The sequence below is a fragment of the Nyctibius grandis genome, chromosome 7 (assembly GCF_013368605.1).
Source record: "Nyctibius grandis isolate bNycGra1 chromosome 7, bNycGra1.pri, whole genome shotgun sequence".
Classification (NCBI taxonomy): Eukaryota; Metazoa; Chordata; class Aves; order Nyctibiiformes; family Nyctibiidae; genus Nyctibius; species Nyctibius grandis.
The window spans coordinates 491,542-504,050 of record NC_090664.1 but is presented as its reverse complement, the minus strand read 5'-3'; the positions used below and the strand labels follow the sequence as shown (position 1 = coordinate 504,050).

The following is a 12,509-nucleotide window of genomic DNA, read 5'->3' as shown; positions in this document are numbered from 1 at the left end:
TAGCCCTTTATTCTTGTTTGCAGATGTTAGTATGCTATATTGCTGATAGACGCAAATGGGAATTTACACAATGATTTATATGAACACAAAGATGTCATTAAACTTACTACATAGAGCCAAAGTGTGAACAGTAAAGAATAATGAAGTTTGATAGCATCTATTAAATACTAATAATAGTACTTTTCAATGTATTTATTTTTTATTGTTCTCATGGCTTGTAATGCATTTTTAAACTGTTAATCCATTAAAGAGGTATAATCTCCTCACAAATAGTTCACTGCCACCATCTGAAAAGCTCAACACACAAGCCGAGCAGCCTACCCTGAACAGAAACCACAAAGTGTAGTGTTATAGGGTATCATTATCTCTGTGTGTAAGCGGGAACTAACAGCTCTTGCAAATGTAAATACTCCACCTGCTCATTGTAAGGAGGTTGGAAAGCAGAAACGGGGATAATCGACATACCTGAATCCAGCTGTAATAAAATCAATACCCTTAAGGCAAGTCCTCTCCCAAGAAACAATGTGTATTCATAACACAAATTTAGCTAATGTGGAATAAAACCCTAGGGATGCCAAGGCAGCTCATGACTTTCACCTCTGCTGGCAAATGTAGCAAAAAGCTCTTTAAGTTTCCCAGCCGATGAGTTAGGAAAATTATTTTATATTTATTAAAGCATAAGCTGGAATTGGGAATGTTTCAGTAATGGTGTGACATGTGGCTAAGGTAACACGGCAGCTCGCTGCTGCCAAAAGGGGAATACCCCCTTCCTGTCTGCCTCCTGCCTTCCCTCCACCTGCCCCCAGCGTGCTCCAGTGTCTCTCCCTTGTCAGCTCTAGCACACGTTTGGAGCCCTTGACCGAGCCTATGCACCTCCTCACAACCAGGTAAATAACGGGAAGGTGCAGGATGGCTTCCACGAGGTTGTTACATTAGCTCACCGTGTTTCATAAAATTCATCCTCAGTTTTTATGCTGCTGAGGCTGGGCAGCTCAGCAGTGTTGTCTTGCTAGGCCTAGAGCTGGAGGGCTCTACGGGATTGCACTGAGCTTTGGGTGGAGGCAGTAGAGGTCAACCTAAAAGGTGCTGCCATGTGTGGTCTTAGGAAGACTGGTTATGTTTTCAGGATCAAGAGGAGCTGTGATTCTTCTGTTGTCACTATGGATTCTTTAAATTAACTGGTGGTGCTTTCCACAAGGCTACGTGTGTATTGCTAGTCCGATGTAGCTGCTAAGCAGTTAGAGCTAAGCAGTTCTGCATAAGAAGCCCTCAGAGGAATCATACATGGCTTCCTGTAAGATGAACTCTACCAGTACTTCATGGTACAGCAACGAGGTGGAAACACGGGAAAACCTGCCCCTCTGGACTGCCAGCCTCCCTCACTGCTCCACTAGAGCTTATACACATCTTTGTCAGCTTATTTAAACAGGAACAGCAAACTTGTGTCTTTATATGCTTGATCTGCTCAAACGTCTGTGTAGATTGGGATTTTCTTCTCTTCCTTGCAGACTTGACCCCAAGGTAAACTGTGCTCTTCCTCCCTAGACACTGCTAGAGGAAGCCCTCACCCCTGGTTCAGAGCTCACCAGCAAGTCTTGTAATCCTAAACCACGTGTTTTGGTAGACGAGAGTAGGTTTTTGGAGGTACCTATTAAATAAATGGAGGTAACTCAAGTAAAGAGGAATTCTAGTAATTACCTTGGACTAGATACCTAACTGTAAGTAGCTCAAGTTTAATGAGACCTATCTCCACTAAACTATATTCTCCTGAAATACAATTGCACAGTTTAGCTGTGCTTTCTATCCTGTAAACCCCATAAATTATGATGGTTTCTCTCCTGGGGACAAATTGGTGAACTGATTGATTCAGCAACAGTTTTCAGATTTTTTTTAATAGCAGTTTAGCGATATGTGAGTATTTTTCATTAGCAGATTGTTGGCTGGGGGTTGTACTGAGTTGTTGAGTGACATGGAGGATGTGCCTGAAAAAAATCTCTTGTTACAATTTGAGGAAGCACCGTTATGATAAATGCAGTTTTTTAATTAAAAAGGTGAAATGACACCAGTCTTCTAAATGCATGTAAAAGCATATTATAACATATTATAAAACTAAAGTGCAAACACACTTGTTTCTCGATCTTGTTCTCAATCTTATTCAGAACAGCTTCGAAAAAAGGCTTTTTATTCTGCAAAAGCTGATTGTTTGGGCAAAGAATAAATTTCAACATAAGCCTGTGGTTCCCCTTCTATTATAGCTAGTCATGTGCTTTCAAATCCTGATTTTCCAAAAGGGCCTTCTGCATCCTGAAGGTGAGCTATAAGGCAATAATTTAGTTGTGTAATTGATTCACAGGTGACTGCAGCCAAAATTGTCCAGAAGGCTGTGAAAGTGCTAGACACTGCATAGTGTGGTTTACTGTATGAGAGAGGAGCACTGCCGTTACGGACGTGAATCCATTAAGAGCGGTGTGGTGGGCAGGGTTTGTAAGAGAGCTGTCAGAGTTACTGTGTCCCGTGAGCACTGGAGGTAATTGGTCCATCCATGAATACTGCTGCTGCGGCTGCAGAGAGAGGAGCTGTGCAGAGCAAATCTGTTTATGTATTTCCAAATGACTGGTAGAGAGAGCACAGCTTTTAGTTTCTCCGGCAGCGTCTGGTCCTGTCAAGGCAGGAGAGCGTAAGGCAAATAGGAATAACTTCCTATGTGAGAATTGCTCCAAATCATCCTCTTGAGACCTGCTGCAATGTGCCTACCGCTTCTGGGTCCCAGGCTGCATTCTTTGTAGCTGCCTTCAGGTGGTTTTGTCATGCTCCATTTCAAAGAATTCATCACTTTTAAAACTGCCTAATTCCACCTTACTTTATGCACTTGACTGAAGCACTAAACAAAGTGTCTGATTATTCTAAGCTCTCTGTTAGCAGTCAGCAGGGAGAGAAGAGCTTTTCCACATGGCAGTTAATGCTGTAGGTGGAGCGGGTTGCTCTGGGAGATGCCTGTCTTTCTCAATGGACTCTAGTGGAAACCAGGGGAAATTGGGTCCTAATCAGACAGCACAGATCCAGAAAATAAGTTGGTACGTATCTGGACATTAGTTTTTGGCATAACCATCAAATATTTTCTGATTTCCTGCAAGGGACAAAAAAAAAAAGCCCCCTTTCCACATTATTAAATGCTGGGCAGGCAGCCTGCTAAACAGACTTGGAAAAGGATTTTGCTTTTCTTCTCTTCAGCCTCCAAAGTAAGGAACTTCTCGTGGTCAAGTCTGTAACACCCACCTGCGATGACAGCGCAGTGCTGGCAATGGGAAGTGCCATTTAGGCTTTTATTTCATCAGCTGCACACATACATAATGATTTTGATAGCTCCTGTTTACATAATGTAAAAGTAAGCAGCTATGATAAATATAATCCAACAGGTGTGGGTTTACTGGTGTTCCTCTGTAAAGACGTAGTATTTTTTTATGAGCACACTTAGTGTGCTTACTTTCTAGCTTCCCGTCAGAGTGATCATACCTATACTTTTCTAAGAAGCTATTTGTTTTCTTTTCTGTACCCATACAGTAATTATACTGCTCTTTTAATTTCTTTGTAGGATTTCGATGATTTATCAGAAACAGATCTAAGCAGTGAGGATCAGCACCATACCGTCAAGCCTGCCCATATGGAGGAGGAACTTAAATCCAGGTTATTTCAGCTCGCTGCTAAAATGAGTGACAAGGAAACATCTTCTGGTGAAGAACAAGAGTCAGAACCTAGAACAGACCCTGAAAGCCAAAAGGAGAGTTTGTCCTCAGAGGAAAATGGCAGAAGTATTCAGGAAGAGTTAAAGAAGGTAAGCAGTCATCGTGAAGCTGTGGGGCTAATATTGTAAAAGTTAGAATCTAGAAAGAGAAACTTTTGGTTAGAAAATTAAAACTTAGTTGCTTAAGAAGACTTGAAGTCCTTTACACTGGGTCTGAGCCTGCAACTCTTGTGCAGGTAAAACTTCAGTTAAGGTGTATGTTCCTTCCTGTGAGCCTACAGCATCAATTCAAAGCAGTGAACTTAGCTTGTGTAATAAACCTTTGACTGACATTAGTGGAATTATGACAATAATGGAATTATGCCCCCATTGGGGGCAGCCTTGGCTGCAGTGACCATGAAATGGTGGAGTTCATGATCCTGCGTGGAAGAAGCAGGGCAAGAAGTAGGATTACAACCCTGGACTTCAGGAGAGCTAATTTTGGCCTCTTCAAGGCCTACTTGGAGGAATCCCATGGGTTAGGGCTCTAGAAGGTAGTGGGGTTCAAGAGAGTTGGTCAGTATTCAAGCATCACTTCTCCAAGCTTAAGATCGGTGCATCCCTATGAGTGAGAAATCAAGCAAAGGGGGCAGGAGACCTGCATGGATGAGCAAGGAGCTTCCAGCAACACTCAAATGGAAGGCGGCAGTTTATGGAATGTGGAAAAAGGGAGAGGCCACTTGGGAGGAATACAGGAACGTTGTCAGAGCATGCAGGGATGTGACAAGGAAGGCTAAGGCCCACTTGGAATTAAATCTGGCAAGAGACATCAAGGACAACAGGAAGGGCTTCTTCAAGTACATCAGCAGCAAAAGGAAGACTAGGGAAAACGTGGGCCCGCTGCTGAATGAGGTGGGTGGCCTGGTGACGGAGGATACAGAGAAGGCGGAGTTACTGAATGCCTCCTTTGCTTCAGCCTTCACTGTTAAGGTCAGCGCTCAGGAATCCCAGACCCTGGAGGAAAGAGAGAAAGTCTGGAGAAAGGAAGACTTGCCCTTGGTTGAGGAGGATTGGGTTAGAGATCACTGAGGCAAGCTGAACACCCACAAATCAATGGGCCCTGATGGGATGCATCCACGAGTGCTGAAGGAGCTGGCAGATGTTATTGCTAAGCCACTCTCCATCATCTTTGAAAGGTCATGGAGAGCAGGAGAGGTGTCTGAGGGCAGGGGGAAAGCCAATGTCACTCCAGTTTTCAAAAAGGGCAAGGAGGGCGGCCCAGGAAAGCATAGGCCAGTCAGCCTCACCTCCATCCCTGGAAAGGTGATGGAACAGCTCGTTCTGGATGTCATCTCTAAGCATGCGCAAGAAAGGAAGGTTATCAGGAGCAGTCAACATGGATTCAGCAAGGGGAAATCATGCTTGACCAATCTGATAGCCTTCTATGATGGTATGACTGGCTAGGTAGATGAGGGGAGAGCAGTGGATGTTGTCTACCTTGACTTCAGCAAGGTTTCTGTCACTGTCTCCCATAACATCCTCATGGGTAAGCTCAGGAAGCGTGGGTTAGATGAGTGGATAGTGAGGTGGATTGAGAACTGGCTGAATGGCAGAGCTCAGAGGGTTGTGGTCAGCGGTGCTGAGTCTAGTTGGAGGCCTGTAGCTAGTGGTGTTCCCCAGGGGTTAGTACTGGGTCCAGTCTTGTTTAACTTATTCATCAATGATCTGGATGAAGGGACTGAGCGTACACTCAGCAAATTTGCTGATGACACAGAGCTGGGAGGGGTGGCCGATACACCAGAAGGCTGTGCTGCCATTCAGCGAGACCTGGACAGGCTGGAGGGCTGGGTGGAGAGGAACTTCATGAAGTTCAACAAAGGCAAGTGTAGGGTCCTGCACCTGGGGAGGAATAACCCCAAGCACCAGTACAGGTTGGGGGTGACCTGCTGGAAAGCAGCTCTGCGGAGAAGGACCTGGGAGTCCTGGTGGACAAGTTTACCATGAGCCAGCAATGTGCCCTTGTGGCCAAGAAGGCCAATGGTGTCCTGGGGTGCATTAAGAAGAGTGTGGCCAGCAGGTCGAGGGAGTTTATTCTCCCCCTCTACACGGCCCTGGTGAGGCCACACCTGGAGTACTGCGTGCAGTTCTGGGCTCCCCAGTTCAAAAAAGACAAGGAACTACTGGAGAGAGTCCAGCGGAGGGCTACAAAGATGGTCAGAGGACTGGAGCATCTCTCTTACAAGGAAAGGCTGAGAAAGCTGGGTCTGTTTAGCCTGAAGAAGAGCAGACTGAGAGGGGATCTTATCAACACTTACAAATACCTCAGGGGTGGGTGTGAAGAGGAGGGGGCCAGACTCTTCTCAGTGGTGCCCAGCGACAGGACAAGGGGCAATGGGCACAAGCTGAAACATGGGAAGTTCCATCTGAATATGAGGAAGAACTACTTTGAGGGTGACAGAGCACTGGAACAGGCTGCCCAGGGAGGGCTGTGGAGTCTCCTTCTCTGGAGATACTCAGAACCTGCCTGGACACGATCCTGTGCAACCTGCTCTAGGTGAACCTGCTTTAGTAGGGGGGCTGGACCAGATGATCTCCAGAGGTCCTTTCCAACCCCAACCATTCTGTGATTCTGTGCAATCAAATAAAACCTTTATCGACAGTGCTTGTTAGCAGCATTCAGTTTAGCTTGTCTTTGGTTTACAAAGACAAACCAGCAATATCAAATTATTCAACAGCATATATAGGCTAGCTGGGGTGTAACATGATGCAGTCAAAAGTCTAGAATTAATGGCTGTGAATAGAACTTTCTGAGGTGCCCCTGTGTGGTGAACTGACCATGGAAAATGGCAGATGTATGTTTTGTGGTGTACTTATTCATCTGCATGCATCTACAAAGTCATATTAGTTGTTTTTTTCCTCCTCTAATTGTATTATTTCTTTAACATTTGTATGTCAGTTATTTAAAATAATGCAAAGATGATTTTTTTTTCCCTGAGTAAAATTTCGTTAAGTTTAAAAAAATAAGAGACTTATCATGTTCAGCAAAAAGGGAATGCTTGGAGTTCCTAATTCTTTATTGGTTTTGGATGAAAAAAAAGTCTTAGTCATTCATGGTCGCAGTATATATTCTTTCTGTCTATAATAAAGAAACCAAAATATCTCAGTATTATTCACGGTCATGACTTCAGCAGAATTGATAGCAGAACTTGCTCCAGCTGTAGAGAAACAAGCAGCCTGCTTTCATTCTTACTATTGACAGTTGTCCTTAAAGGGGATTTAAAGTCTTCTGACACACGCCTTCTCTTTGTACATCTTGTACTAGCACAGTGATTTGCACAGTTATTTCTGCCTTGTTCTTTTTTTGGGGGGGAGTTGTGTGGTTTTTTTTTTTTTTTTGCTTCACCCCCCCAACCAAATACCTAAAGAAAAAAGCAAAATGTAAATCCCCTTGGAAGTATCCTAATGACACTGATCCTGAGAGTGGCAAGCATGATAAATGGGGTGTATTTAGCTCTTGCTCTCCTCTATCCTCTCTCCTTCTCTTTTAATGCTTTCATGGAGATTAATAGACCAGGTCTGTATTTCATGACATACCCCAGAATTACATTCTAGAAGGCATTTCAGCAGGGCCTGATGCAGACTGCATTTTGAATGCACTCCATCACTGTGACCACTTCATCAGAAACTACAGAGATACTGTTTAAAAACCAGAACAGCCCCTGCCATTTTTGCAAATTGCCCCACATAGCATAAAACCTGAAACAGTTGTTAAAACCTTAGTTGTGTTTCTTTTTGTCTCCTCCTACTGTGTACTCCTCCTTGCTTAAGATACGCAAATGAGCAAGTGGATTCAACTTCAGTAGTAACGCTGAGTTTCTCCCCTCTTTGCATTAGCTTGATGCAATGTGCTGTGTGCTTGAGGAATTCCTTTAATCCCTTTATGCATTTACTTCTGCTCAGAGACTCTTACAACCGAGGCTTAGTAACTTCATTTAAATCCTGCTGTTTTCTGTTGACGTTATTACGTGAGGAGGCACACAGTAGTTCTTTTCAAATGACAGCCTGTAAGTAACTTGGTTAAGTAGCACAGTGAGATCCTGTTTCCTAAGTGAAACCTCCAAGTTCCTTGACAGTATGAATAACAGCATAAATATTCTTTCCATAAAATATTTATGCCTTCACTCTCTGGGAACATTTTATTTATATCTTTGGTTTTATTTTGGGGAAAGTATGTACTACAAACATCATCTTCATGTGTATTTGTGCAAGGGGCCTGTATTCTTTGTTTCCAGAGAGTATATCCAGAGAGATTAAGGTAAGCCTACGGACTTGACACTGGAGAGTGGTAGTATGAAGGGTTTTACTTGTTCATTTTGGTACAGTGAAGTCCAGGAGAGGGACAGCAGCAAACAGTAGGAAGTGATTTGGCACAAGATGTCTTAACTCAGCCCGGGTGTTTCCAACGTGAGCCTCTGACTGGCATAAGTGAGGTACAGACCCTTTTGTAACTGGAAACATGCACAGTGTCACAATTGCCATCATGTAGACCCAAAAATTGAAGATAGCTGACTTTTCTTTTTCTTAACACTGCTGTAAAAGTCTTTCTTTTGCTAGTGCCACTTCGTTTTGTGATGGTGGAAATCAGTATTTCCCATCTGTTTCATTTTATAAAAAATGATGTGTCATTTGCAAGATCTGTCTTAATGAGGTCTGTTATTCTGAATCCCACAAACAAAAATAAATTAGGCGTTGCTTTATTTTAAATATTTTAGCAAGAAATGTAAAATCTAAATTTTATGGTACTTTATATTTGCTAGTTTCTTTATCCTTGCTGTTCATCCTAAAGTTCTCTGTAAGTCTGAACCTATATAAATGCTGACCTCTGTAGCTGTTAACGTAACTTTTCTGCCTTTTTATTTAACTGCTTTCCCACTGCCTAGGAAAAACAAAAGGCTTTTGATCTTCATTTAAAGTTGCAGTTTTTATCCACTGTATTGCAGCAGGTGAGAATGCTTTGTTTTGTCTGTGTCTTCTTCCATCTCTTACATAGTAAGAGATGCTATCAAGTGATATTGAGGGTTTCCACGTTTCCCAAGCAAAATTCTCAAACTCAGAATGTTTTCCTGGAAAAAACAGGCCTGAAAAATCATATCTTTTGGCTGAAATCAATAATCATTGCAGAAAATTATTTTCTAATCACAGCTAGCCCTGTGTTATGACGGGAGTGATGAGCATGAAGTAGGCACATGGAGCAGGCTTTTATTTCAGCAATAAGATTTTTAGCAGTTTCTGATCATAGTGCTCTTCAAAAACCTTTCCAAGCTCCCAATTTAAAAAATAAACAAAACCCTTAATTCATTGTAGAGATCGTACACAGTGAGTAGGCACTTTCTCACATTGCTGCTAGTGTCTCTTGCTAATCATTCGTCTAGATGGAAGGAGGTTTCATATTCTGTGCTATTTGAGTCTCAGCTTGGGAGAATCAGGTATTAAAACGTATTTTCATTTTATTCTCTGAGCAAATATATGCTTATATTTATATAATTATATACTTATATACTTGTATTTTAAAACACACGCTGTTTTTAGTCTGTCGTATATAGTGTTAAGCAAATTAATTCTGTAGCATTCTCTCAGTCATAAAATAAGAATCATTTTTTTGTGTCAAAAGTTGATGCTTAATTCAGCAAAACGCTCCTCCTCTCAACTTTTGCTTTTTTCCTTGCTCTCAGAGTTAAATTTTGTGCTATGAATTTTAATCACCTTTTAATCATCTTGTTTTTCTTTAGTAAAAATATCAAGCACTATTGTAAAGAAAAAATATTTTTCCATTTGTGCAATGTCATCAGCCTGTGTCCATTATAGATACTCTTAACAGCCTCCTATGCAAATTTTAAGATTTAAATATTTCCATTTCCAACTTGGACCATAATATTTCACCTCTTGGAAAATAACTTCCTTTCTCATCGTTATAGGTGACTTGTATCTAGAAATGAGGCATTACAAATTGTTAGGAATAACATCTGTAAGTACATTAGGACAGTGGATTGAATTCGTTAGTAAAAATCTAATGTTCAGAACTTACCTACCACAATCAAAAAGAGAGACTGTATTTCTCTGTGTCATGTTTTGCAGAATGTCAGTAGAGTAACAGCTCGCTCTGTAAGATAATTTAACTTTCTTTTTCTAAATCAGTGCCCATAAATGAAGATATTGATGTTAAGGTCAAGGCAGGAAGTCTTAAACTTGCACAGAAGAGTAATTCCTTAATACCATAGTTTATCACAGTATACTTGTCTTCCATCAAATATCAAGGCAAATTTTAGCTTTCTTTTCCAGACTTTGTGGTAATGAATGGTTAGGGCTCACTTTTAGGCCAAAAGATCTTTTGAAGGTCGGGGTTGACGACTGCCATTGATGGTTGGGCATTGATGGCTCTGTTCCTCCCACTCTGTCACTTGGCCAATGTCCCAGATCTCGCTTGCTCATGAAGGAGATGGACTTTTGGTGAGCTTTTCAGGGCCTTCTCAAAGCTGTACAATGAACTCCCACAGGGTGGGGAGATGAGGAGGCAGGTTTGGGTTTTGGTTTTGTTTTCGTCAAGTTTGGATTCAGTCAGGTTACTCTGAAAAGATGAATCAACCAGTGTCAAAGCAAAACTTGTCTTCTCCCCAGCCCCCCTCAACTCCCGACAAGAAAATGAGGAGGTTGACTGAGAAACGGGCATGCGACAGGGAGCGTGATAGAATGGCTCGAAACCAGACCTAAAAATGATTGTACTACAAGTCATCATGGACACGGTCAATACTGCCAGGGCTGCAAGATTCCCTTGTGCTATTTCTTGATCTAACTGTTGATGTCCCCTGTTCTCTACTGAATTGCAAGTCACTGCCTCCCATGCCAGGTTGATAGAGCCTAACGATGGCATGACATCATAGTAGAAAAAAAGAGAAAATGCTGAGTACGTCATGGAGAAAAAGTTAGTTTAACTGGTGGAGAACTTAACTACTTTAGGAGCATTGAAAATAAAAGCAAAGGAAACGATGTGGAGATGTCATAGGCTGCTGAGATGCGTACAAGGACTTAATGCTCACCTGCTCTCAGCAGTTTGGACTCTTAACGTTGCTTCAGTTTTATCATCCTGCTTTCCTTCTGTTACCTTGTGCAAGGATGCGAATGCTGTTCTATAAAGCACCTTCCAGGGTAGCATCCTGAAGTAAAAAACCAAAGGAAATATCTGCAGCATTAGCAGGGAAAAGAAAGAGACAGCAGAAGAGAGGGAGATGGCTCGCAGCCAGCAAGAGCCAGCTTAGACCAGTGAAACATTATCTGCAGCAAAACAGGAAACTTTTACATCTGTCCCACCACACACAAATGACAGTAAAGAAGTTTTACAAGATGTTGTTTGTTATATTCAATACACATAGGCCCACATACATGTATATGTGCTCACACACACACGCTTTTTTAGTATTTCATTGGTTTGAAAACTCTTCCACAAAGAACTCAGGAAATTGAGCACCTTCTTTTGACTGTCTTTAACATATTTGTGAGCGTGGACATTGATTATAATAAAAAGGATAAATGCATGTTTTCTTCATTCTATTAACCTCTTAATCTCAAATTCAGTAAAAAATGAGATTCTCATAACCAGTACAAAGACGCAGATTTGGATCAGCTGCATTGATTTCATCTGGGAGGGGTGGTGTTAATCCAGAAGCAGGGAAGCACAGTTGAAATCAGAAATGCATCCCAGTGTTTCGAGAAGAATGGTTGCACTTAGCTGTTCTGTGCTGGGTATTTGTAACAGAGATTGCTGTCTGCGTCTGTCACATCCATATTAGTTCTTTGACTTGCTTGGCAAGACAGATGGGAGAGACTTCATCATGGCGTGATGGCTGTCTCTTTGGATCCCTTACAGGTGTTAACAATGCCTTCCCCGCAAGGGCAAGATAAATTAGCCAGCCAAGAGGTCTTTGTAGCAATTTGAAATGTCCACCTACCAGGATCATCTTGGTGTGCGTGTCTGTGAATTTTAGGTGATTTTTATAGAACCTCGTAACTCCTCAGTCTGACGTGGGTGCTTGGGGAGGGGACAGGATTGTGAAGCGCTAAAACTCCAGGACACTTTTTCTTCTTGTTCTTTTTTTTTTCTTTCCTTTTTTTCTTTCTTTCTTTCTTTTTTTTTTCCCTTGCACATGTTAAATAATTGTATCTAGAGTAACCCACTGGGGTTGCAAATTGGCCATTCTGGAACGCGAGCTGTTTTAACAGCTTTTGACGGTTGCTCAAAAAAGAGGTAATAACGCCTGCAAAACCATTAATTGAGCATCCAGTTTTTCCAATTTGAGAACCCTTGAATTCCCCACGTGTTGATTTTATATCTACCTTGGGCAGACATTAATCTCTTCTTACTTCTCTGTAAAATGCAGCCCAGGGCAAAGCTGAGTTCTAAATACCCTTTTTTGGTTTTAAAAGTCAAACAGCATCTGCCAGTAAGAATTTACCTCAAAATTCTAGAAAGCCTAGAAATCACCTTTTTTTTTCATTGAAGTATTTGTTCCCCACCCATTACCTATTGAGAAGCTGTAGGGTATTTTACTCGAAATCTTGATTTCATAAAGCTTTCTCTCACAGAACACTTTACCAGAGAAACAAAAACCAACAAATCTGTTTTGCAGTAATTGGTCTGTAATAAATGCCAATATGGATTAGCATATTCTGGTATAAGAACACCGTTTTCTAATTTAATTTAATCTTTTTTGGAAATCCGTCATTAGCTGCAAAG

General features: G+C 41.8%; 1 protein-coding gene across 3 annotated transcripts in view; it reads left to right on the top strand.

Moving 5' to 3' along the window:
• Window positions 1-12,509, top strand: part of MYRIP (myosin VIIA and Rab interacting protein) — a 262,226-nt gene that overhangs the window by 238,030 nt on the left and 11,687 nt on the right. For all 3 annotated transcript variants that reach the window (XM_068404757.1, XM_068404758.1, XM_068404756.1), the window contains exon 11: window positions 3,593-3,832. In XM_068404757.1, coding sequence (XP_068260858.1) covers window positions 3,593-3,832 — 240 coding nt within the window. The remainder of the gene's footprint in view (window positions 1-3,592; window positions 3,833-12,509) is intronic.